At 42.5% G+C, this 22,839-nt stretch overlaps 5 protein-coding genes across 15 annotated transcripts; 1 reads left to right on the top strand and 4 right to left on the bottom strand.

The window, feature by feature from the left end:
- Positions 1 to 1,101: 1,101 nt before the first annotated feature.
- On the bottom strand, positions 1,102 to 6,690 carry LOC103973015 (protein NLP2). Its single transcript, XM_009387475.3, has 5 exons — positions 5,132 to 6,690; positions 4,668 to 4,709; positions 3,825 to 4,571; positions 2,571 to 2,694; positions 1,102 to 2,336 (listed from the first exon to the last, which is right to left on the bottom strand). The coding sequence occupies exons 1-5, from the start codon at positions 5,972 to 5,974 to the stop codon at positions 1,333 to 1,335; spliced, it is 2,760 nt and encodes a 919-aa protein (XP_009385750.2). The 5' UTR covers positions 5,975 to 6,690; the 3' UTR covers positions 1,102 to 1,332.
- Positions 6,691 to 8,834: 2,144 nt separating this feature from the next.
- Positions 8,835 to 16,928, bottom strand: LOC135605456 (uncharacterized CRM domain-containing protein At3g25440, chloroplastic-like). 7 transcript variants are annotated; one of them, XM_065095569.1, is made up of 10 exons: positions 16,729 to 16,928; positions 16,566 to 16,655; positions 15,806 to 16,082; positions 13,925 to 14,332; positions 13,007 to 13,833; positions 12,664 to 12,891; positions 11,850 to 12,087; positions 11,584 to 11,774; positions 9,225 to 9,673; positions 8,835 to 9,133 (listed from the first exon to the last, which is right to left on the bottom strand). In XM_065095569.1, the coding sequence occupies exons 1-5, from the start codon at positions 16,824 to 16,826 to the stop codon at positions 13,297 to 13,299; spliced, it is 1,410 nt and encodes a 469-aa protein (XP_064951641.1). In that variant the 5' UTR covers positions 16,827 to 16,928; the 3' UTR covers positions 8,835 to 9,133; positions 9,225 to 9,673; positions 11,584 to 11,774; positions 11,850 to 12,087; positions 12,664 to 12,891; positions 13,007 to 13,296. The 7 variants fall into 7 exon arrangements, with proteins under 7 accessions (XP_064951641.1, XP_064951639.1, XP_064951638.1 ...); XM_065095567.1 differs by having other exon boundaries at positions 12,664 to 12,922; XM_065095566.1 differs by having other exon boundaries at positions 9,225 to 9,637; positions 12,664 to 13,833.
- Positions 9,426 to 12,148, top strand: LOC135605457 (transcription factor bHLH153-like). 2 transcript variants are annotated; one of them, XM_065095572.1, is made up of 6 exons: positions 9,426 to 9,567; positions 10,621 to 10,806; positions 10,894 to 10,959; positions 11,073 to 11,138; positions 11,305 to 11,352; positions 11,668 to 12,148. In XM_065095572.1, exons 2-6 carry the CDS (start codon positions 10,645 to 10,647, stop codon positions 11,791 to 11,793), a joined length of 468 nt encoding a protein of 155 aa, XP_064951644.1. In that variant the 5' UTR covers positions 9,426 to 9,567; positions 10,621 to 10,644; the 3' UTR covers positions 11,794 to 12,148. The 2 variants fall into 2 exon arrangements, with proteins under 2 accessions (XP_064951644.1, XP_064951645.1); XM_065095573.1 differs by having other exon boundaries at positions 9,428 to 9,567; positions 10,626 to 10,806.
- Positions 16,929 to 17,536: 608 nt separating the features above from the next.
- LOC108951713 (calmodulin-like protein 3) lies at positions 17,537 to 18,096 on the bottom strand. Its single transcript, XM_018820531.2, has one exon. The coding sequence runs from the start codon at positions 18,094 to 18,096 to the stop codon at positions 17,644 to 17,646; it is 453 nt and encodes a 150-aa protein (XP_018676076.2). The 3' UTR covers positions 17,537 to 17,643.
- Positions 18,097 to 18,468: 372 nt separating this feature from the next.
- On the bottom strand, positions 18,469 to 21,938 carry LOC135605458 (probable linoleate 9S-lipoxygenase 5). Of its 4 annotated transcripts, none has more exons than XM_065095575.1 (9): positions 21,641 to 21,938; positions 21,293 to 21,567; positions 20,960 to 21,200; positions 20,523 to 20,867; positions 20,363 to 20,448; positions 20,204 to 20,293; positions 19,822 to 20,120; positions 19,490 to 19,753; positions 18,469 to 19,421 (listed from the first exon to the last, which is right to left on the bottom strand). In XM_065095575.1, the coding sequence occupies exons 1-9, from the start codon at positions 21,819 to 21,821 to the stop codon at positions 18,647 to 18,649; spliced, it is 2,556 nt and encodes an 851-aa protein (XP_064951647.1). In that variant the 5' UTR covers positions 21,822 to 21,938; the 3' UTR covers positions 18,469 to 18,646. The 4 variants fall into 4 exon arrangements, with proteins under 4 accessions (XP_064951647.1, XP_064951646.1, XP_064951648.1 ...); XM_065095574.1 differs by having other exon boundaries at positions 21,293 to 21,573; XM_065095577.1 differs by having other exon boundaries at positions 18,997 to 19,435; positions 21,293 to 21,573.
- Positions 21,939 to 22,839: the final 901 nt, after the last annotated feature.

Raw genomic sequence — 22,839 nt, forward strand, 5'->3', positions numbered from 1 at the left:
TATGAGTCACAGAATGTTGCAGATCTTCTTCTACCTCTGCATTCTGATTTAATGGTTGCCCTCATTGTCTGCTTCTCAGCCTTATCTTCTCATCATCCACACCATCAAGACTTGATAAGTCTCATTTTCCTCTTCTCATCTCACAGTGACATGAATGCTTCACCACTTGGAAACATATTCAATGAATGCTTAAATGATTGCTCAATAACAACCACACAAAAATTAAATGCCTAGAGACTGGCAACACTGCAGAAACATATGAAGGAGCACATCTCTGAGCTAATACAAAATTATAATTAGTGAGTCTTCTGCAGTACAATTCCATGCCTAATAATAATCCAAAGATATAGCAAGTCTGTTATAGTAAACTGCAGCATCCTCATAGAAATTATGTGATAAACCTCAAAGTTGAAATGCTGTTTGTGGCTGCCGCGGATTAACTTTACATTTATCGGGAGTAAAACTTTACATTAACCTTGCAATGAGTAACATCACAAATAAACATAGTTTAATGGTCATAATAAGATATCACTTTAGTAATATGATCCCAGTACCTGAGGAAGGAGATCTAACACTCTTCCAGTGTCCAAACATCAAGATCAAATATTCAAACAAGGTCCATCAAGCCATGATTACATGACACAAAGCATAAGCAAATAGAGAAAACAGATCTCCAGGAAGAGCAAGTAACGTGCATTGTTCTTCGAGTGCCATGTAATCAGGTTGTCATATAAGGTCTTAACAAATCATATAACCAGCAATCCTTCTATTTCTGAACAAGCATAAACAGATTATATAAGTATACTCCAAGATACCACTAAAAGCTTGTACAATCTGTGGTGTCATCTTTCATCGCTTTCCTTGGATTTTTTTTTGTCATTCTGGAGCCAACGACTGTAATGCATATCTATATATGTTACGACTGAAATTCAAACCTGCAAGCACCATCTACTCTAATGATGTCATTTACCTAAATGTATTAGTCCATGTAAACACAAGTTTTCAGTTGGTTTTTGACATTTTATTTACCAAGATTTCAGACACACATCGTCACACACAAAAGGAGCTAGAAACAGGCATGAGATGGAAAATACACTAAGGTTGCATTCAAGTACTTCCTGAATGGTTAGTCATTTATATTAAACAAAAAATAGTCACTAGGTACAAGAGGAGTCCCTTAGGGACTTCATTAACCAAAATCATTCATACTTACATTACATCTAAGATATGTATGTATACACGCTAATATGATGTACAGATTGTCTCCTCCAACATATGCTTGATTACTTGCTGTCTGAATAATGTGCCCAACAAATTCCTAAATCGAAGGCCTCAAGTCTTTAGGTAGTTACTACTGGATGAACTGCCAATGTTACATGGTACATCATAGACTTGAAGCTTTATGCTCCGTGATACAATATTTTGTAGTGCATCAATGCACTCCTCAAGGTCAGAGTCATTCGCCAAAATGACCCAATCATCCTCATCATCCCTATACTTAAGCCGGAATGTTCCTACCAGCAATTTCAGTCTCTTTCCAATTTCCTCAAACAAGTGGTGGCTCCCCAAAGATGGAAAGAACTTGAATCGAACAGTGTCACCATTGTAGGTAGCCTTCACTGTTACACATGGGCCAGTTTGAGAGAGTAATCTCTGACTCTTCTTGAAACTTGAGTGGCTTGATGCACTGCCACTGGAAGAGTCTGTCATACTAGAAGAAAGAGGGCTTGTCAATTTATCCGGTGCTGCCAAACTCGAGCGTGTTGACACGTTCTGGCACTCATGACTCACCAAACTTACGTCATCTTTGCCGCCTTGGTGGCATCCTGCTCCTTTTAAAAGACATGAACTGTTGGAAATACCTTTAGAATACAATGGCAGTTTGTGCATGCTTTGAGCATTAGCATATGGGAACAGGCATCCATCAGCAGAAATAAAGTTGAATTCTCTGCCACAATCATTTGAAATGACACCAAGTTCATCTGTTTCACATTTTAACTGGCCTGTGGTACCTATTTGGCGTCTGTCAACAGAAGAGCAATCTGATTCAATTTTCCCAAGAGTTTGTTCTGTTTCAATCTGCCGAAAGGAAGAGGTCGGCATAAGGTCTTGACCTTTTGGGTCTAATGTTACCAATGTTGACTTTTCTGGAGAGGAGACTGCTGTGACAATGCACCCAGTAGAAGGATCATATTTTAGTGCTCCCTCCACTCCATGCACAGAATTTATCACATTTTGGATCTTCTGCAATGAACGATGGACCTTATTTATCTTGCGAGATGGCCATCTTGAAATCCCATGCTGTCTGCATATCTTTTTCAATGTTGTTGGACAAACTGCGACAGTTATCACATGTTTTTAAAATATCTAAACGGAGCAAGAGTTTATAATTTATTAACTAGTGCCTCTAGGTAAAATAATTCTAATTATCTAAACAATTACACACAAATCAACTGAGGAAGGAGAAGCAATATCACTATCACATGTTATAATATCTAAGATAAGGGCATTCTTTCCTTGAAAAAGATAAACTGTTACCACATCAAAACGGGTAGAAAAACAGGGCTTACCTCCAATGCTCCTTGCAGCATCCTTGAGACTTCCAGAAAAGTATCGCTGAAGAAGACTCAAGTTAATATTCTTCTCAGCAGCAGTGTGTTTTTTCTCCACATGTTTCATAGAGCCAGAATTTAACTGGATAAGTTGGAACACATATTTGTGTTTAGTAAAACCATATAAAAGAATTTGCAACAAAGTGAATGAGAAATATTCCAATTGCCCTTATTGAAATACAAAAAAAACTAATTATATCCACCCAGTAAACATCAATAAAATTTGGTTGACAAAAAACAGAATATCAAATATCAGCCAAAGATGATCTTCTATCAGAATTCAAAAAATATAAATAATGAAAATGAAGGAGAATTGGAAAAAAAAATTTAAAATGTGCTAAACTATCTTCCCCACATATCTTATGAAATTTTTTTTTCAAAAAATTTGAGAAAAGAATAGCTCGGTGCACCAGGTTTCTACCAGTATGCTGCTATTTCTATTGTTAGATCTGGTGTTTTGAGTTGAATAAGGGATCTTCTGATCGCTTAACAGTGATATCACAGAATCAGATTTTTTTAATAGTGATCTGTGGATCTCAGTAGAAGTGAACATTGCAGAATCTGATTTTTTTTTTTAACAGTGATATTCTTTAATAGGAAAAGACCAAGGATACTAGTGTTCGAGTCACGAATACAACCTCTTTATATTTAATGCTGCATACATTGCCTTCCCCAGACCCTGCCACATTGGTGGGAGCATGCACTTATTTGTGGGAGCATGCACCCTTTTTATTCCTGGATAGGAAGACTTTAAGAGGGAAATCCAACATAAAAAGAGCATGATAAGGAAAACCAATCAGATATCATGTTACTCAACACAAACAAAAGTCATGTTATTTAACACATAATGCAACATTTTGAACCTGAAAGATCTAGCATTCGGCCTATCTGTATATGGAAGACTCTGAGTAGCAAATTATGTAACATATGTGAATGCAAAAATTGGTGATATTAAGTTGTGAATAATTGTAAGTGATAATAAACCTAAACATTCTACAATATACTCCATCCAAATAAAAGGGCTTCATTAACACCTAACAGGTGTTTGAAGGTTTACTTATAAAGTATTGAGCCATAGGGCACCCTATAAAAAGGACTTCAGGACGTTCAACTTCTTGGCAATCAATCAAGAAGACGAATTGACATTTTCAGTTCTAGAGCAATAATCTTTGAAGCATGACACAGGAAGAAGGTTAAAGCCAAGACAAGCACCTGATCATGATTAGCATCTCCACTTTGTTCATGAGAACCAATATTCCGAGACTCCAAAGGCATCTCAGATGTTGTTTCATTATCGCTGTCCATTAATTGAGAATGCTTCATTGAGAAATCAGTTGATGAGGAACCTAAATCTGTTTCTTTATGAATGCCTGCTCTACTGATCTCTGCTCCAGCTATTTCAGCATTTGAGACAGTTCTCAAGCTCCTACAAATTCTCTGTAGAGTATTTGAGAGGTTATTTAACAAGAGCTGTTGCTCTTCACTGCCTATACAATTTATTGGTAAAAAGAACTCAAGTACGTAATCATCATTTCTGGTGTATATGCTCCTCAGCCGGATTGCAACTGCAGCACGGAGACTAAACTTCCGAGCATGGTGTGCAAGTGGATATTCACATATATCATATACTTTTACATCAGGGAAGAAGAATGGATTATTTGATTGAAGTGCTTTTCCAGCAATGCCTTGTCCTTTCTCAAGGTGATGCTCAGCACATGCATGAAGAAAACCTTGCATTTGTGTGTCATTAACATAGCAAGCGGATTCCTGGATGCAAAGGATATGTCTTCCTGAAGTTGACTTCATGTCCCCAATATCATATTTTCTAGAGTCATTCAAACCATCGTCATACCAAAGGGGTACCCATGTTAGTGCCAAAGGCAACATGTGGCCATGACAAACAGCTCTCAGAACATCGAGTATTTCTGAAAATGCAGACATCTGACTCTTTGTGAGGTTCTGCAAAAAAAATCAAGAACCTTTTTTCTTAAAACTCATTCGAAAGGTTCACTCCCATCTTAATATAAACATAGTTGTGACAGAATTTATCACTACCTGTTGACGAGTCTGGGTTTTGATGGTCGTCAAATCCACAACCTGCAAAAGCAACAGAAATAGTAGCCTTCAGGTATGAAAAGTTATAAGAATAGCTTCCATGATTTCCTTGGTCTTTACCGAACCAAGATAAGTATATGCTGTCAAAGATCTGCCATCACCAACAGATAAAAATATACATAGGATGCATGATGGGCAACAGATAAGAAGTAGGCAGTCAAACTGCCACTGACGATTATTTATCATTGACAGGGGGAACATCCATAATATAAACTAAAAAGACAAACACCGATTCTTATTTAAATATAAGCTTGAATGTCTGCCTATTTTCGAGCAAGGATCAGAATAAGATGCCAAAGAACAACATTCAGACAGAAGCAGTAGCACATGAACCAAATGTCATTGACTCAATCAATATTGAAACGAAAGTGTCACAAGGTACCGAATGTCATGCAAGCACTGACCTGCAAAGCATTGCAAATGTTTTCCATCTCCGTATTGAAGTTGGGCTTAGCCACTGTTGTAACAAGCTCAAGCACCGCACAACAGGAACCTTCACAAGGATCAAGCACAGGCATGGCAAGAGATCCACGAACTTGATGATTAACCGCATCGTCCACTCTCATGTACTCATTTTTTTTGTAATAGGTGACATTTGAGGTCCACTCTGGCGTCCTGGATACAAATACACGCCCAGGAAGCCCGGTGAACATGCCAGGTGCTTCCTTCAGATAAAAAATAAAATTCCTTGAAACTTCCCGGTAACCAGCAAGATTTTTGTCTAGGAGAAAAGGCTGGTCAGATGTGCTTAATACATACTGATCACCCTGCACAGTGGGCATCCAGACCTGGGCAAGAATTCCACTACATGATGATTCCTTAAACAAGAGCAATGCCTTGAGCATTCTTTCTGTAAGAGACACACCTCCAAAAGGTCTACTGACAGTTGAGATCCCTTCACTGGATATGTCATCAGAAGCAAGGTAACTACGGCAATAGGAATTCCTAAGCCCCAGTGACAAATCAGCTTTTTGTGAAGCCATGTTCTCCTTGCGGTCGTCATTAGTGTCTCCACGAACAGCTTTCGTACCTTGTGCTGCAATACTACTCGGTGATATGAAGGAAGCCCAAGTAGCAGGCGTTTGCTGAGCATCCGAAAAGTTTAAGATTGAAAAGATCTGGTCTGCAATTGTCGGGCTCCAGGCTTCAGTAAAACCATCAAAATCCATGAGCTCCGACAGGGCAGATAGATCATCTTTAATCTGGTTCGCATTCCCTCCATTACCCGTGGGCGGTAAACCATCCATACGAGTCTGACTGAGACTCAAGGGTCATCAACTTCCTTTCAGTTCTTGCACAAGGGGCAACCCTTAGCCGCCCTGTTCCACCAAAGAACCGATCTTTTTCCTTCAAGTAGCTTGATTCGTCTTTCTAGCTTGAAACAAGAAACAAAAGAATAGATCCAAAAGTCAGAAGCCAATCCCCACACAAGAAAAGCGATACAACGCTGCAACCACAACTCTCTTGGCACGACCAATCCAACATCCAGAACTTATCGGTTCACATTTCCATACCATATTTGCAACTAGCAGTCAAATCTTAGGATACAATAAAAATCCGTTTTCCCCCCTCCTAAAACAGCCTCGAAACGCCAATTCCAAGTCACCCACGAAGCAATTCACCAGCCGCCCCACCTAATCCATCCCAGATATCGAAGCGAAAGAACAACAAACCCTGCTATCAATCAACTGAAGAAAAAGCTCGGCAGAAGGGGCTTTACGCCGCACGTCGAAACCCTAGCTCAAATCACAGAGCGAACAGAATAATTCCCACGGCCATCACCTCGATTGGCCGTAAAATCTCTCCCATCCAGTTGCTCTTTCCCTTAACTTTGCGCTCCGACGTGCGAATCACCTGAATCCAATGAGAGGGAGACAGAGGAGTCGGCGACCGAGTGCCAAACGCCCAGGGATAGGCGGCGCTAAAGCGGTCGACAAATTGCGGCGGGCGTTAAACGAAGCATACAACCCACACAACCACACAATTACCCAAATTGCCATTTCAAATTGACCGATCTGATCGGTAAAGCTGGACATTAAGATAATAATAATTGAGACTCATGGGCAGTTTGGTCAAAATACAATGGATCAAGCCAGTCGCCGGACTCGGTGGCGAAGACAACATCCCACACACGCGTCGACGAATGATTCGATCTGGCGTAAGAACAAATCTAGGATTGGTTGCGGTTAGATTCCATCTACAACCCCACCCCGTGGGAATCGTCGTTGTCAACGGCATGCGTGGCACGTGATCTCGTGATTTGTCATTCTATTTTTCGAATGTTTATTTTTGTGTTTTCCCTAATTTATATCTTATGATTAGTCGGAAATCCTTCCCTTGCTTTCGATCGAATCGAAGCTAAATTGAATATTAAATTAATACGATTAAAATTCATCTTTTTAGACAAAATTTATTATATGGATAATTTTAGTAGGTATTAATATAAAGTGTCAATACTTCACAAGTACTTACAATAAATGCTATGAATTAAAGACATAGCATAAAAAGAAATATAAAATTATATTGATTCAATTGAGTTCTTATCGATAATTTCTTCCATGATTTGTGGATATATACATTGTAAATGCTGAGTTAAAACGGATTAGAAGAGGAAGAGTGAAGCCTAATCCAAACTATATTAGGCTGACAAGAGGAGGCCCAGACTGTGACTTGGTGATGTCTCCATGAGTACTGTAACCATGCACGGAGACAGATGAAGAAGCTGTGCTAACTGAACCTTCATCTTGATTGTTCTTGTGGTCTCACAAACCCTTGCAACACGGTAACATACGGGTTCCTTGTCTCGAGTTAGGAGGGCCTAAACAATGTGGTAGCTGTCGTATGTTGCTGTCTTTTTCTGCATGGAGCATGGCGCCCTCAAACCTTGATGTTGCAGGCATCTGCCAAAGAACAGCGGGAAAGGGAAAAGGAGGAGGAAGGGGAGGGACAAGCAAATGAAACCACCCATTGTTTGATGAAGTAGATAGAAAGATCAGAAGGCTGGCAGAAGATCGCAGTTGCAGTTGCCTTTCTGATGGGCCACAGCAACCAAGTTCTATGCACCTTTCAAGGAATGACAGTGCTGTCTGTGGTCTTGCATGCAGTCAAGGATGTGAAATATTTGGTTACCTTCTTCTCTGATGAGCCCTTTCACCAAACCAGTCAAGGCAGCAAGAAGCTTGCCTATGTGATGTTTACTGCTACGTATGGAGCTGTCCTAGCGGTGTCACAGCACCGACAAACCATTAGGCCTTCACCACATCGAAAATGGGGTTTTTCCTTGACCTAAATTTGTGGCGATGACATCGTCAAACAATAGGTTTAAGATCAGGAGAGGTGACGGAGCGGAGAAGACGACTCCGAAGCATGACGAAGAACATTTGGTTGCCTGATCTGGGCCACCAGGCCATGAATCACGGCGGATGGAGAAGATTTGGAGGGATGAAATCAAACGCCGCAGATTACGGGGAGAAGTCTTTTGTCCGGGAGATGAGTTTAGGTGGAGTTCGGTGGGCTGCATGCGGACTGCAGTATAAGAAGAACAGGTATTGGTTGGAGATTCACCAGCCGGTCTGACGGTCAAAAGAACTCGAGGAGAAGGAGGAGGAGGAAGAAGAAGAAGATCTCAAACCACTTGGGATGGATCCATTCCACCACGTGAAGCAATCTTCCACCGGAATCGGTGCAGCGGTTCTTCGATGGTGGAGTCTACTCGGAGGTGACGAGGGGACCGGGGGGGCGGAAGCGCGTGGACCCCGCGCAGGTGGGGGCCAGTCTAACCCTCCCTCCCTCCTCCCCCGCGCCGGCCCGTAGAAGCCGGGGCACGTGGGGGCCGCCGCGTAAGAAATCACCTGCTTTACGTGGGACCCCCGCACCCGACAGATTGCGCGCCAAGCAATTTTTTATTGCATTTGTGAGAATAATAAAAAGAATTAGTTACGTCAAACGTTATGAGCTAGTGGGGCCAACGCTACCTGCCGCCGTGTACTCCGCTGCGTTGGGCCCCGCGCAAGGAATCAGCGATCATGATGAGACCGAATGGAAAATAGACAAATCAATTCTCTCCCACCACCATCCAAAGTGCATCAAAGTCCTAAAGAACATGTGTCAAGCAGAAATGAAATCTTCCGCATCATTACATATTCTCCCGTAATTTGTGCATCATGAATTGCAAGAAATCACCTCCGATCGACTCAAATTTCACGATTAATACGATCCTGTTATAAATCAATAAATACAACCTCCTCTAATTAAATATGTAGCACAATCTTTTGCCTCTACTACCTAGGCAAATCCAATGATCCACACTGTGGAATGAGCCAGCTACAGCAGTTCGAACTCGTATCAGAATGCTGGTTTTGATGCTATCAACCCCTGACAAGCCTCTTCAGAAGGCTCGGTCTAACCTGCAACAAGATTTGGAATCATCTTATCAATTTCCAGTGGCAGACAAAGATATGAAGAGTTCAAGAGTAAGACTGGATTTAAGAGGCTGACATCAACCCTTGCAGAGATGAGGGGCCCTCTCATGGGTTGGATATTAGCTGTCACAAAAGTCCATGAAGGTCTCTTTCCTCCGTTTCCAATCACCACAAGACTTCTTGCCACTGCCTCAGCTCTCTGTTTATATAGATGTGCCAATCCTTCTCCTCATGCTTAAACCCTCAGTAGTTACCAGAAGCTCTCTTCTCTCTCTTTCTATCATCACTTCGTTTTGATCCAGTGCAAGAGCGACTTTGAGATCACGACATCTCCGGCGAGCAGATTCCAACGGCTTCGATCACGAGATTCTTCGTGCTGCTGCTGATCAATCTTGCAGAGATTTTCTCCTCGGTTCCTGGTAGGTTCACTTTCTCTTTTGTGAGCTCATAACTGAGATCTCCGGCGATCACCTCATCTGTAGTCACTACCTGCTAAATTTTGGTGCAACGGTATGAGTTGTTAGTCTGCAAAATTAAATAAGTCAGGTTAGGTGTGATTGTGGATGATAACTACAACTCGGGACAGTTTGTATCAACTGTTAGGACAGGTGGTATAGATAACAGGACAGTGACTAGTCGACTACTTCCTTGTACTTCTACAGCTTATACTAAAAAGCTTACTGTTGATAAGAGCTGTCCATGAACGTACACCTGCAGCATTCAGCACATTAAACAAGGGTAGAAGACTCAAGCCTACCTTTATACTGTACGAAATGGGACCAAAAGTGCCAATATCTAGAAAGATGCCACTGCAATCTACAATAACTCTAGTTTACAATCATAAACCTTTAGATGACTTGTGGTTTAGCCGAAGAGAAAATTATATATATATATATATATATATATATATATAAAAGAGTAGATGATATTAGAGCAGACAAGAAAACCTGGTCAGCTTAATCTTGATGGAAGTTGGTTCTACTTATGGCTGGTTCCAGTTGAAGTTCTGCAAGTTGAGCTGATACAAGCCACACTTCAAATAAGATTAGGCCCTTCCATGTGGTATGCCTTCAGGGGTTTGGTACAAGTTTAGTCAATATAGTCTCTTTGGCTTATTGGTTTATGCCCTGCCAAAGTTTTCAGGCCTATGAGGAGGAGAAGAAGGTTAAATGCATCAATAATAGAGCCAAATAAACAAACTGAGGAGGACAGAAGATTCTGGGTGGAGTTTAGCCTGTGCTAGAATGTCTAGGAACATGAGAGACAAGGAGACAACTGCAATAGAGTAGCAGGACGCAGCAAGACCATAAACAGATCTATTCCATTTTGTCTTGCAACTTTAAACAGACCATAAACAGACCATAAAATTGAGGGCCACTCGTGATGATATCTTGCAACTTTAAAACTAGTATGTCTGGTTGCACATTCTTCACCATAGAACTAACAGTAGACTATCTTGTTCAACACGATAGCGCAGACAGAAGAAGAAGAGGAAGATGATGATGACAGAAATGGTGGATCACAAACGACGAAGCCATGATGGCTTTGTTGTTCCCAGCAAGGTGAGCGGCCCGCCAAGAAGTCAAAGGGACAGCAGTGGGGAGAAGAGGCTCAAGGCTGGTGGTGGAGCAGGAGTAGGAGCCAACATCTCCACCAAGGTCCGTCTTCTTTTCCTCCCATGACACTGTTGCCTACTTACAGCCAAAGGAATGAAACAGAAATGATCATTTGAGATTGGCAATCAGGAAAAGAAGGACAAGATTGGAGAGCGAGTGGCGAAGCTACAACAGCTAGTGTCACCATTTGGAAAGGTAGGCAGACATTAACTTGACTCTAGTGGGTGCAGTGCTACTCTCTTTACCTGCCTTTCTTGTTCAAGATTGCTATCGAATAGGCACTTAACAGAATAATTTTGTGGATGCAGTCAGATACAGCATCTGTTCTCTCAGAGGCCACTGCTTATATTAAATTCCTACATGATCAAGTCCAGGTCCCACTCTTGGACCCTTCTTTGTGCCTATCATTCAGCATTCCTATTCACTAAACTCAACCAGAGTAGCTCAACTAAATTTAGAATGCGGACTGCTTAGAACGATTACGGGGTTCATCTAGCTGTGTTTACCACAAAAAATTTCATCTAGCTCTGTAAATTGCAGGTGCTGAGTGCTCCATATCTTCAGACAACAGTGATTGAGACAGTGGAGGTGAGTCATAATTTTAATCAACTAGTTCTCTCTGATCACCCCAGAGAATAGACCAATGTCTTCTGTTTCTAAAACTAAGCTCTGATACCTTTCATGCTAAAGTACCAAGATTGTATATGCAAAAGCAAAACATAGAAACAGCATACCCTCTGTCACAGTGCAAGACAGAAAAAATGGCTAAAGCAAACATTAAAATCACATAAATAGATAATCCAGCAGTAGCATCTGTACCTCAGTTGTATCCTGAAGTCGATAAGGGAATGCAGCTTTTGAACTCTTTTACTAACATGCTATCACTTATGATGTGATCTGTAGGAGAGAGAATGTTACAGCCTCAGAAGCCGTGGCCTGTGTCTTGTGCCAGTAGCCTCCACACTCAAGATTGCCCAAAGCAATGGTGCTGATCTGTGGGCACCAGCAAACTCAAACAGAAGACCATAAAATTAGAAGTTTATGATCAATATACTGGAAATACAGTGAAAGAGAAAGTGCATTACTTTCTGGAGCTGCTGCTGCCTGTATCTGCTGGTTGAAGTAACATCAGCTCCAGGGTCCAGAGCCACTGTTAACTTGTTTGCTTAGTTAAGATCGTAACACAATTCATTCCCTCTTCTGACCTAGAATTCATTATAGTGTAATCCATCATGGCATCATCTTCATTCTGTAAGATATATTACACTCGTGACCTCATGTTGCATATGCTGACATGGTGTCCCTCCTGGTTGCTAGAAGCACCTGCATGCACTACTAGTGTAACAAATCGATATAATAAACCAAAAGCTGCAATGCGCACGGAGCCCTATTATTTGCAGAATCTGCTCATGGAGATTTAAAATGTTTAATAAAGCTTAATTTCACATGCTAAAAGGTGATTTTCGTTTGCTATTGGCATTTCTAATCGTTATAATTTATCCTCCTATTCAAAGTTTATCCTTCTTCCATCATGATACGTCCCAAATAGATTGTAGCATTCAGAAGATTGCCATCTATGTTAGAGTCACTGACCCAAAATAGTAAACCTTAGGTTCATTGGTTAGTTCTTCCAACATTAATACGGAACCTCAAAGCAGCCTTTGGTTACCAACTGGAATAAGGAACATTAACAAAGATGCTAACAAATAAAAGCCTCAGAATAGGAAACGACAAAACTGCATGCATGTTGATCCAAAAAGTTTATCCATTATAGCCAAATAAAAACAGAACAAATGTGAGACAAAACGAGCGGAGCAAACAAGCATCCCTGCAGTTAGCATGTATAACTAGTAAGCATATTTCTTATTGGAGCAACAGCACCTGAGTTAAGCAACTTACAAGTATTCCTGAGTTAAGGTAAGGCAGCTGCACATCATATTAGAAAGCCGATGTGCTTTGGGCATAAAGATCCTGTTCAAACAAGATGAGAAATGCCATATTCATGAGAAACCAGCAAACTCAGCAGATAGCAACAATGTGACTAGCCGCAAACACTGCATTGCTTTGCATGTTCATTTTGCATATAAGTAATGACCATCTCCAAAGAACTTTTCTCCAACCTAATTCCTGCAGAATGGGGAAACCACCAAGAATTAACCTGGTGAAGATTGAAAAGCACGTAAGATCAAATGTTCTCCGAAAAACATAGGATTGAAACTTGGTATCTGTTTATGGAAAATACCTGACACAGGTTGGACATGTGAATATATTTGTTTTCTGTATCTATATATATCTGGACAAGAAGTATCAGAATCAAGCCCTCTAAAATTTAATGTTTACATAGGTAAAATAAATTAATTAGTTTCTCTCAGAAATTTGGACATACAATGAGAAAATCAATACTAAACAAATTAAGGGAGTATCCGTGCAGTACATCTCGGAAGATTTTCCAGAGCTAAGTATGATGGACAAGGAATCCAAATGATATGCTTAAGAAGAATAATGGAATAACCATGTACTTCAGGTTGTACATTATCTTCTTTTCTTCAATAAGGAGCTGGCTCTTAAGAAAATCTTATCAACGGCATCCAAGTCAGCCAGTTTTACATCTTTAGTAGAAAGGTCAATCCGCTTTGAGGCAGCAGCAATTTGACGTAGATGCTCCTCAAAATCCTTTGGCTCCTCATCAATATTTGATGGAAATTTTTCCACTTCATCTAAATACAGAGGACGCTCTGATTTCTCCATCACCTCCATATCAGAATCTGTCTCAAACATGTCTGACAGATCTTCCGTCTCTGACCAAGAACTTGATTCCATCAACGAATCATCTTCAACTGGCTCACTGTTTCCATCTTCTAGTACATCAAGCACCTCAGAGCTTTTCATTTGGCAATCGGAAATTATTCTGTTATCAACAGCATTTGAAACAGCTTCTTCAGTTGTCTTACTTTTACTTTCTCCCTCTCTTTTCATCTGCTCTTGTAGATCACCAAGGTCTTGATGAAGCTTAGGAATATACCTCCTGACAGCCCGTAAGGCATCTTTATACTTGGACTTATCAAGGGCCTGAATGAAATATAATGGGACAGTTTAAAAAGAAGAAAGCAAATGATATACATCACATGTAGTTAACAAGTTGTCAGAGAAAGAGGCATACCTTTTTTCTTGAAAGAGTAACCTTCGGGGACATAATCTCCGTTGGTGGTTGTGCATAGTTCTTTCCCCTGTACATAATAATTGTATTCTCCTCATGGATATCAAGCACAATTCCTCCACTTAATCTAGCCAATTCTGCTGCAATCTCACGAACTTCCTCTGGGGTGAATGTCTTCACGATAACCTTCAATGTCTGATGCTTCTTCCAGTGCAAATGCATGTTGAGAATCACTCCCTGGAAAATACCACGCCTTCCAACGGGTACATAGTTTTTGCATTTGTGACCCATCTTGAGGAGGTAGAAGTGCTCTTCTGGAGTAAGTATCTCTGGGTCATGGGTAGGCTCTGATGAGTCTGCAGGTTCAATTTTCTTCAATGCCTCAACAAGCCGTTCTTCCTTTCTTTTAGCCTTTTAGCAATGATAAAATAGTCAGAGTTACCTAGAATCCCTTTATATTTTGAGCATAACAAAATAAAGCAACATAAACTTAGTTTAGAGAAACAACAATCTGAAACAATTGCACAAGCATTGCAGGATGATTAGTTGACAATCTGTGACTCAAACAAACTAAGGTAAGGAATCTTGAGTTAACAACATAGGAGTATTATTTGTCCACTATATGACTAGCATTATACTCGAGCATCAAATACAAAATTAAATGAATAAAAAAAACGTTTTTCTTCAAGAAAGAAAAAAGAACCATGTGCTCCAACTTCATTTAAATTTTAATGCTCATAAGCTATTATAGTGAAATTAATGTTCACTGCAGGTGAATAGAAAATGATTGCAGCAACATATGTAATTATCCACATAAAAGAACATGGCATAAAAAAGATCAACACAGAAATCTGCATGCTTCTGATGATGGTGATTAACATACGAACCACAGAAGTATGAAGTAATGAATTAAGTTTGTTAGTACAAGGCTACAAGCCAAGCACCTTATGTGACTAAACAAATATTACATACTTCAACTTGCAGCTAACCAAAATGGTGACTTCGTTACAGGCTTATGGATCAAATAGGCAAGAAAGTAGATTCTTGAGACGTGCATGGAATTAATGATGACTGCACAGCATATTTAGTGATAACTCTTTCAGCAAAATACGGCAGAAGCAAGGACATAGAGGTTTGGCAGTTCACAAGACTATATAGTGGTCACAGTCAGGCCAATAATCATATAGAGCATTCCGAGATATTACCCTAAGGACTTTGATTGAGAAAAATTTTCTGCAACCAAATAACCATAGTTGTGAAAAAATGTTCTTTCGCAAGATCAGCAAGCAGTAATAATAAGCGAGTAACTCTTATGTGTCATAATTGACTTAAAACACAACTTGACAGCAGGAACAATGACTACAGTAAAAAGCAGCAGATATAGAATGAAGAAAACACAAAAAGAAACATCTACATAGAGGATATGCTAGTAATTAATAGATTTGTATAATTAAAGCTTTTGATGGTCAAAGTGGGAAGGTGAAATTCCAAGAAAATTAAGCAAAAAGCTTCATGCTGATTTCTTTTGCTGCTTATCGACTACATCAATAGGGAAAGAGAACTTTTGCATATGTGCTACAACCTACACATTTGGCATATGTGCTACAACCATACAAACCTACAGAAGAGTGACACAGCAAGATATGTTGCAACAAGATTAAGAGGACAGATTATCCAAATAATACATTAGTGTCAAGTTGAAGTTCTATTTATAAAAAAGGCACGAACATTTATTACTAATAGTTAACCAATTCGATAATCATACTAAATATTAACCAATCAGATGATCTTATTATGTGAAACAAATCAAAGATGCAAATATTGAATCATTCTCAAGTTGTACATATCATACAGAATGAAGCAAAGATAAAACAATGGGTGTACCTTTCTCATTTTGTATAATATCTTCTCTTCAGCGGTCATTCTTTCATACTCCTTTTTCTTCTTCCACCTAAAGAACTTGAGCCACTTTACAACAGCTCTTCTGCCTTTCAACTTTTTCCTCTTTACTTTTGTGGTGCTATGGTCATTAACAGGTACCACATTTTGTGTATCCTTTTGAGGATCCATTACAACCTGGCCTGTATTGCTAAGTGGTTGACTGGTGTGAATATTTCGGAAACCACCAGCATAAAAACCATTCACAATTCTGGCAGTCCACCTACCAAACTTTGATTAGAAACCTTACGGAAATCATTAGAACTGCTCCAACTATTTCACCAGTAACTAAAAAGTCACCAGTTCTTCATGCTAGTTTTATGAAAGTGAATAACAAAAGTCAAACAAATACCAGATATGTAGTTTCTAACATTCTATCTCTGCTCCGGATAAATCAATAACACGCAGATAGCCTTAACAATGCTACAGATGGACTCGTATGTCCGACAACTCAAAACTAAAACAACAAGTACAAAATTATGATGACGATGTTGAGATGGATGTGCGGAATCCTTAAAAAAGACAGAACAACAAATACTTATTAGATGGCGACGATGATGGAGATAGTACTGATTGGGGATAAAATGTTGGAGAACCATTCCAAGTGATATGGACCATGACTGAATTCAAGAAAACTAACAAGTCCTACTAAAAGCAAACTAAATTAAAAGAAACCAATAGCATAACAGATGTTTCCAACTATTACCTTCTCGGGCTAGCACTTGACCAAAGCCTCGGCGGCAGGGAACCTGTGATTCTTCCCCCTCGATCAAAATCTTCAAGGATGGTGCGGGACCTATCACGAGCAGAGTTCAGAGAACGTAGGGATCAAAGCGGAGGCAGAAAGAAGAGCCGGAGATCAAACTAACCTGGAAATAAGAGGAGGATGGCAGGTCGGGATCGGAGGAGAGACACAGTGCAGGAGATGAGACAGATTCCATCTTTCTATCAGTGAGCGGCTTCCCATCGATGCGGAGGATTGTCGCGGAGGCGGCAGCGGCCGCACGGGTGGGATGCGCCGCCCGCGTCTGAGGGCTTGCGAGTTGGGTTCGGGCCGCGACGAGCACTCCCACCCTTTCAAGCGGTCATCGTACCGGGTCGGGTTTGTGTACCACCTAATCCGTAACATACATTGGTTCCGCATACTCTTATCGGGTCGGATCAGGATCGAAGTAGCTAATTGATCTGCCGATCGAAAAAGCGAGTTCCGTCGACTCATTTATGTGGGACCCAGGATCACCGTGGTATCACGTCACCCCTGAAATTTGTCGAGGGTGACTCAACCCCCCTCGAGTAGAAGACCTCGATTGGGAGCTTGACCTCGGTCTCTCCCATCTTCTGTTTTTGGTAAACATATAGATTCATTTTGTTGTGTTGCAGATTTTGAAGGAGATGATTTTGCCACAATAGATTGAATTTTATGAAGCTTATATGATAACTTTTATCAATCATCCATCACAAGGGATGTGCAATACACGAAGAATCTTGTCATACCCAAAATTATGGAAACATATGTCAAAGCTAAGCAAAAAAGATTGACATTATGGCAGTTGAAAGAAACGCTGAATAAAGTCAAACCCCTTTACCAAATTAATCAGGTTGATTTGTTGTCCCGTCGATCCTTCTCTCTCATTGAATTCCAAATTCCTCCGCAGTGTCTGCAACCCTGTACGTGAAGAGCATCAACCTCCCCGTCACTCTCTGCTTTCTTTCGTCCTTCTTCTTCTTCTTCTCCTTCTTCTTCTTCTTCTTCTTCTTCTTCTTCTCCCACCATGCGGCTGCTACTAACTCAAGGCCGCGAACCCTCCGCCCTTCATCATCTGCTTGAATTCCTTGAAGTTGACCTTCCCATCACCGTCCACGTCCACCTTGCTTATCATCTTCCTACACTCCTCCACGGTGCGCCCTTGCTTGAGGCCCAGCGAGCTCAGCACCGACCGCAGCTCCTCCACGGTGATGAACCCGTCCCCGTTCTGGTCGAACACGTTGAACGCCTCGAGCATGTCCTCATCCTCGTCCCGCTCGCCCATGATCGTCTGGTACAGCGTCCCGAACTCCTCCACGTCCACGCACCCGTCCCCGTTCACGTCGATCTTCTCGATCATCGCCGCCAGCTCCTCCTCGGGGATGTGTATCCCCAGGTTCTTGAGCGAGTCCTGCAGCTCATTCTTCGTGATGCTGCCGTCGCCGTTCCGGTCGAACATCTGGAAGACCCGCTTTAGCTCCGACGGGTCCATCCCTGTCCCGGACGACGCCAGTCTCGCGGCCGGCACCTGAAATATGAGATGGTGGATTTCCAAATGAGGAGGCGGAGGAGGAAGCAGATGTCCTCGGGCACCTTCGCGGCCAATTTGAACCGGTAACAGGAGGAATAGGATGAGGAGCGAGAGAGCCAACGTAAATGCAAGAGGAGGGAGATGCGCTTCTCCGAGAGGATATAGAGGAGGATGCTATTTAGGTGGTGGCAAGAAAAGCATATCCCTACAGAGACAGTTGGCGTCGGAGTCATCTCCATTGCCCAAACCACTCGAGTGGCCACGAGGAAATTAAGGTGGTTACAGTTATTATTATAGTTATTATCGTTTTTTGTGGTCTTGACAATCAATCCATGGAGGAACTAAATATGGCAATAGTTATCAAACAGAGAGAGGTTTAATATTGGTATATATACAACACATACGTGCACAATAAATCCTGGAAACATTACTGCATCAAAGGAAAGATCTCAACACACCACTGCATCAAATCCAAGCATGTGACAGCAGAGAAGGAAGACCGCTTGAGATGCTATATCGACACACTGTTCGGGATCCCTCTTCCTGTGACCCCCTTTTCGGCGCCAAGATTTGAAGTGTCGGGATAGAGCAGCGTGTAGGGCACCTGAGCAGGTCCCCATCTGTTCTTCAACCCTCGGTTGCCGTTCCTCTCCTCGATCCTCTTCTCCACCTTGCGGAGGTCATCTCCAAACTGCTGGAACATGTGGAGCACGTGGGAGTCGTCGGTCCACTCCGAGGACGCCCTCTGGCCCAAGTACACCTCGTCGGCGGTGTGGCCGGAGAGCACCTCTATCAACGCCAGCCCCAGCGTCGTCGTGAACCGGTCCGGCACCATCTCAAGGAAGTACTTGTCGGGGTCGCGGAGGTACTCCGCGAACTCCGGCGTCCCCTCGTGCGGGATGAACTTCCTGCACCGCGTCGGTCGGTTGGGAGGGTACCCGGCGTAGGCGAACTGGCCGAAGTTGAGGGACGCATGGAGCGCCGAAGCGATCCAGATGAGCGTGGTCAGGGTTTGGGACAGGTTGGCGACGGAGTCGAGAGGAAGCCAGCAGCCGTCTTCGTCGTTGCGCTTGTCGCCGTGGCCGATGGTGCGGACCTCGTGCCACCATGACTGGATCTCGACGTCCGAGGCGACGGAGCGGTCGTCGGGGTAGAAGTAGGCGCAGTAGTTGGTGACCCACGTCTTGATCGCGACCCACACGTCGAGGCCGTCGATGGCGTAGGGGTAGTCTTCGAAGCGAAGCCGGACGCCGGAGGGTTCGCCGGGGTCCTCCAAGGCAATGCCCCTAGAAATTTGACACTGAGCAACGAATTAAGCTCGACATCGTGGCGATTCAAATGGATCTCTGATCACCTTTTTAGAAGATCCAAAGGAAGGGCTTGCTCGCGAAATCGCCAGTTCCTGTAGATGGCGGAGGACATCTCCAAGGCGAACTTGCCCGGGAACATCGTCATCTCGAGGATGCCGCCAGCGTTCAGAAGTACACTCCGAGCAAGTGAGTTGATGTGCATGGTGTCTTTGAAGTGTGGATCGAGCAACTTGTAGATGGGGTGCATGGCACTCAGCTGCCTTCTCGTAGCTATGATGAAGGGTTCGACTGCCGCATGGGTATGCAACCTACACGGACACGAACGAAGCTTTGCTCACTGCAGCACCTGACACCTTTAGATTTGAGGTCAACTCACCAGTGACTGATTAGCTGATGGTGGCCGGAGTCGTTAACGGCAACATGAGTCTTGGCGAGCTGCCACAGCGCTCTTTCACCTCCCTGGCTTGCCGGCAAGAACACCCGGTTGATCTCTGCCCCTTTCCCGTCACCAGGTAAGCTTAGCTCGATGGCCAAAGGCTTCAGGGTTTGATCATGGCGTAGGAACAGGAGAGTGCGAGATGCGTATACGCACACCCCTTGCTCGTTTATGCGCCTCAAGTACTGCATTATGTAGTCGTGGTGATCGAGAATGAAGATCCTGCGTAATTCCACAGCCTGCAAGAAGAACAACCTTCATCATTTTGCTCAGTCCTTCGTGTTCAACGAGCTGTAACATTAGATGGAGGAGAAGCTCTCACCTGATCGGCACTCAGACCTTCAAGGTTCTTCTCGATGTGCGAAGCTGTGATCGAACTAACCTTCCCTCCTCTTCCCACAGGTGGAAATCTCTGCATTAAATCTTGTCCGGATTAAAGAACGGTTTACTAAATGCAAAGATTGAATCTTTTTCTTCCTACCTCCAAGCATCTGATCACTGCCGGGTTAAGCCCAGCAAGCATCTCCCGCCCGAACTCCTCATCGCTCATCCATGCGTTTTCATCAGCTACAATGCAACAAAGCAAACATTAGATACTTCCTGCCAGAACCTAACATTGGTTGATAGTGTAATTGGCTCACTGGCGATGACTTCCGGGATAGGGAACTTCAATGGGTTCTCCTTCACTACACGAACGACTTCCTTGATGAACTCTTCAGGAACAAGAGCCTTCAGCTTCTCCATTACCACGCCCTCAAGGATGCTTCTCCTATGACTGCTGTAGAGGTCCTTCCTCATCTGCCCAAACGACTCGAAGTTCCTTATAGATCCTTCAAACACTGACTTCACTTCGGGGATCACAAAGTGCACGATGGCTCGGATGGAATTCGATATGAACTCGGAAAGCTTGACGGGGCTGAAACGATCGTCGGGAGGGACGTAGAAGTCCAAGTTGATGATTTTCTTGCGAGTCTCAGTCGCCCGATCTTAGAGAAGAACTCAGCGCGTAAACTTATGGTAAAGTATGGACGGGGATTGGCATCAAGAAGGTGACCAAAACTTGGAGAGAACGCTGTACCTTGATTGCTAAGGGGTCTTCCTGTTCTGCATCTTCGAGGGTATGGGTAGCTCCTTGTTCCTCCCAGTATGGGTCTCTCATGATGAAGTCCTTTGTCTGGGTCTCCCAGATCATTGTAGCGGTCATAGTCATATATGCGTTCCCATTCCTTCCTCTCCCCTCTTCCGTTCCCTCTGAGATTAGCGAGCTCCTCTTGCCGGAGGCTCTGCAGGGCTGCTGGTGTCTGACTTGGCAGGTAGCTCTGTGATCGAACACATGGATGGCGAGATGATGATGCAGAGATACTGGTCTAGCAGTAGCAATGGCGCAGATCAACGGTACCGAACAACTTACGGTGTTGGCGAAGAACAAACGATCGACGTTGGTCTTGATGATTGGATACACCCATGAGTTGCAGTCGAAATGAACAGAGCGGTTCTCAGACACCTCCAAGGTGACAGATTTGAGCAAGAACTCACGCCGTCCCCTGTTCTTCACAGCTATCGCTCCAGGAGTGCCGAAATCTGCCTCGAGGTAGAAGACGACGTCGTAGGTCGTGGTTTCGACGCCGTCATGCTTCGTCTTCTTGCCGTTTCGAAGGCTTGCCTCCCTGCTCAGCTTGCCGAAACCTGTGTCTATAGCACAAGAGTAGCAGAACTGCAAGTTTCGTTACATGTCCATTAGACTACTGAGATCGCTTACTCTCATCAGCTCGAGTGATGCTGTAGAGACTAATAGCAGTCGATTTCGCAGGATTGGATCGTCCGAAGGTCCGGTAGACGACGACCTCTCCCCTGAGGACAGGTTGAGTTTCATATCCGGCCAAAAGATTGAGGTGGTGAATGACCTTTTGGCGCAAATTGTCCCAGCAATCTTGCAGCATTTTCTCGATCTTTTTGCTTGATTTCTACCGATTGGTCTCTTTGCAGCTCTCCCAAGTAATCCTCAGCTTATATGGACGCAATGAGCTTTAAGGATCGATTGTTCTGCAAGAAAGATGAACACATGACTCCCAAGGATAAAGCCAAAGAAGGATTATGCTGCCTTTATCTTTACTCTTGCATCAGATTCTTAGACTTGCTGTGGTTTGAGTTCAGGAATAAAGACATTGCGTTCTTAATCTGCAGACAGTGAGATTAGTACTGCAAATGGACGTATAATACAGAAAACTGATTGCTTGATTAGATCTGCATGGCTGATGCAGATCATGTGGTCCAACATGCAATTAGACGAAGACTCAGAAATCTCACCTATTTGCATTGAGACTGATACAAAAGGGAGAATAAACAGTTGGAGGGAACAAGAAACGCTGCAGCGTTCATCAACAGATCAAAGATTCCTCCGACTTTTCGAATATTAAAGCACCGAAAGGTACAAGCTTGCTCGCAGTGAGAGCTTCTGAGAAATATAGTTTCATAGAAAAATAGACAAAATTGAAGAAAAATAAGCATGCAACGCATTGATTGTGATAATTTAAATCAGTTAATTAAGATCAAGAAGGTTGCTTCCATTGCAGCAAAAATCTACTATTCTGGTGGAAATTAAATTAAGCTAAAAAAAAAGGGATGATGCCAAAATTCGGCTGTTCATCTCTCGCTCTCTTTTTTTTTTTTTTTTGATAAAAGGTAATTATGATATTCGAACCTAAAATCTTATGATAAATTATTAAAATTTTTATTAACTAAATTAATTAGAATCTTCTATAATATAAAATAATATTTAAAAAAATAATATAAAATATATCGAATAAACGGTTCGAACGTAAATAGGTGGTATGGGTCGCGCGGATGATGCGGGCCCCACCATGATATTTTATCCACGCGTGCAGGTGGAGTGGGTTGAGTCAGCTTTAAATGCTGTGGTTTATGATATCTTTGGTAGTCAATTTTGGAGCTCATTTC

Source organism: Musa acuminata, chromosome BXJ2-2, assembly GCF_036884655.1.
Source record: "Musa acuminata AAA Group cultivar baxijiao chromosome BXJ2-2, Cavendish_Baxijiao_AAA, whole genome shotgun sequence".
NCBI classification, from domain to species: Eukaryota; Viridiplantae; Streptophyta; class Magnoliopsida; order Zingiberales; family Musaceae; genus Musa; species Musa acuminata.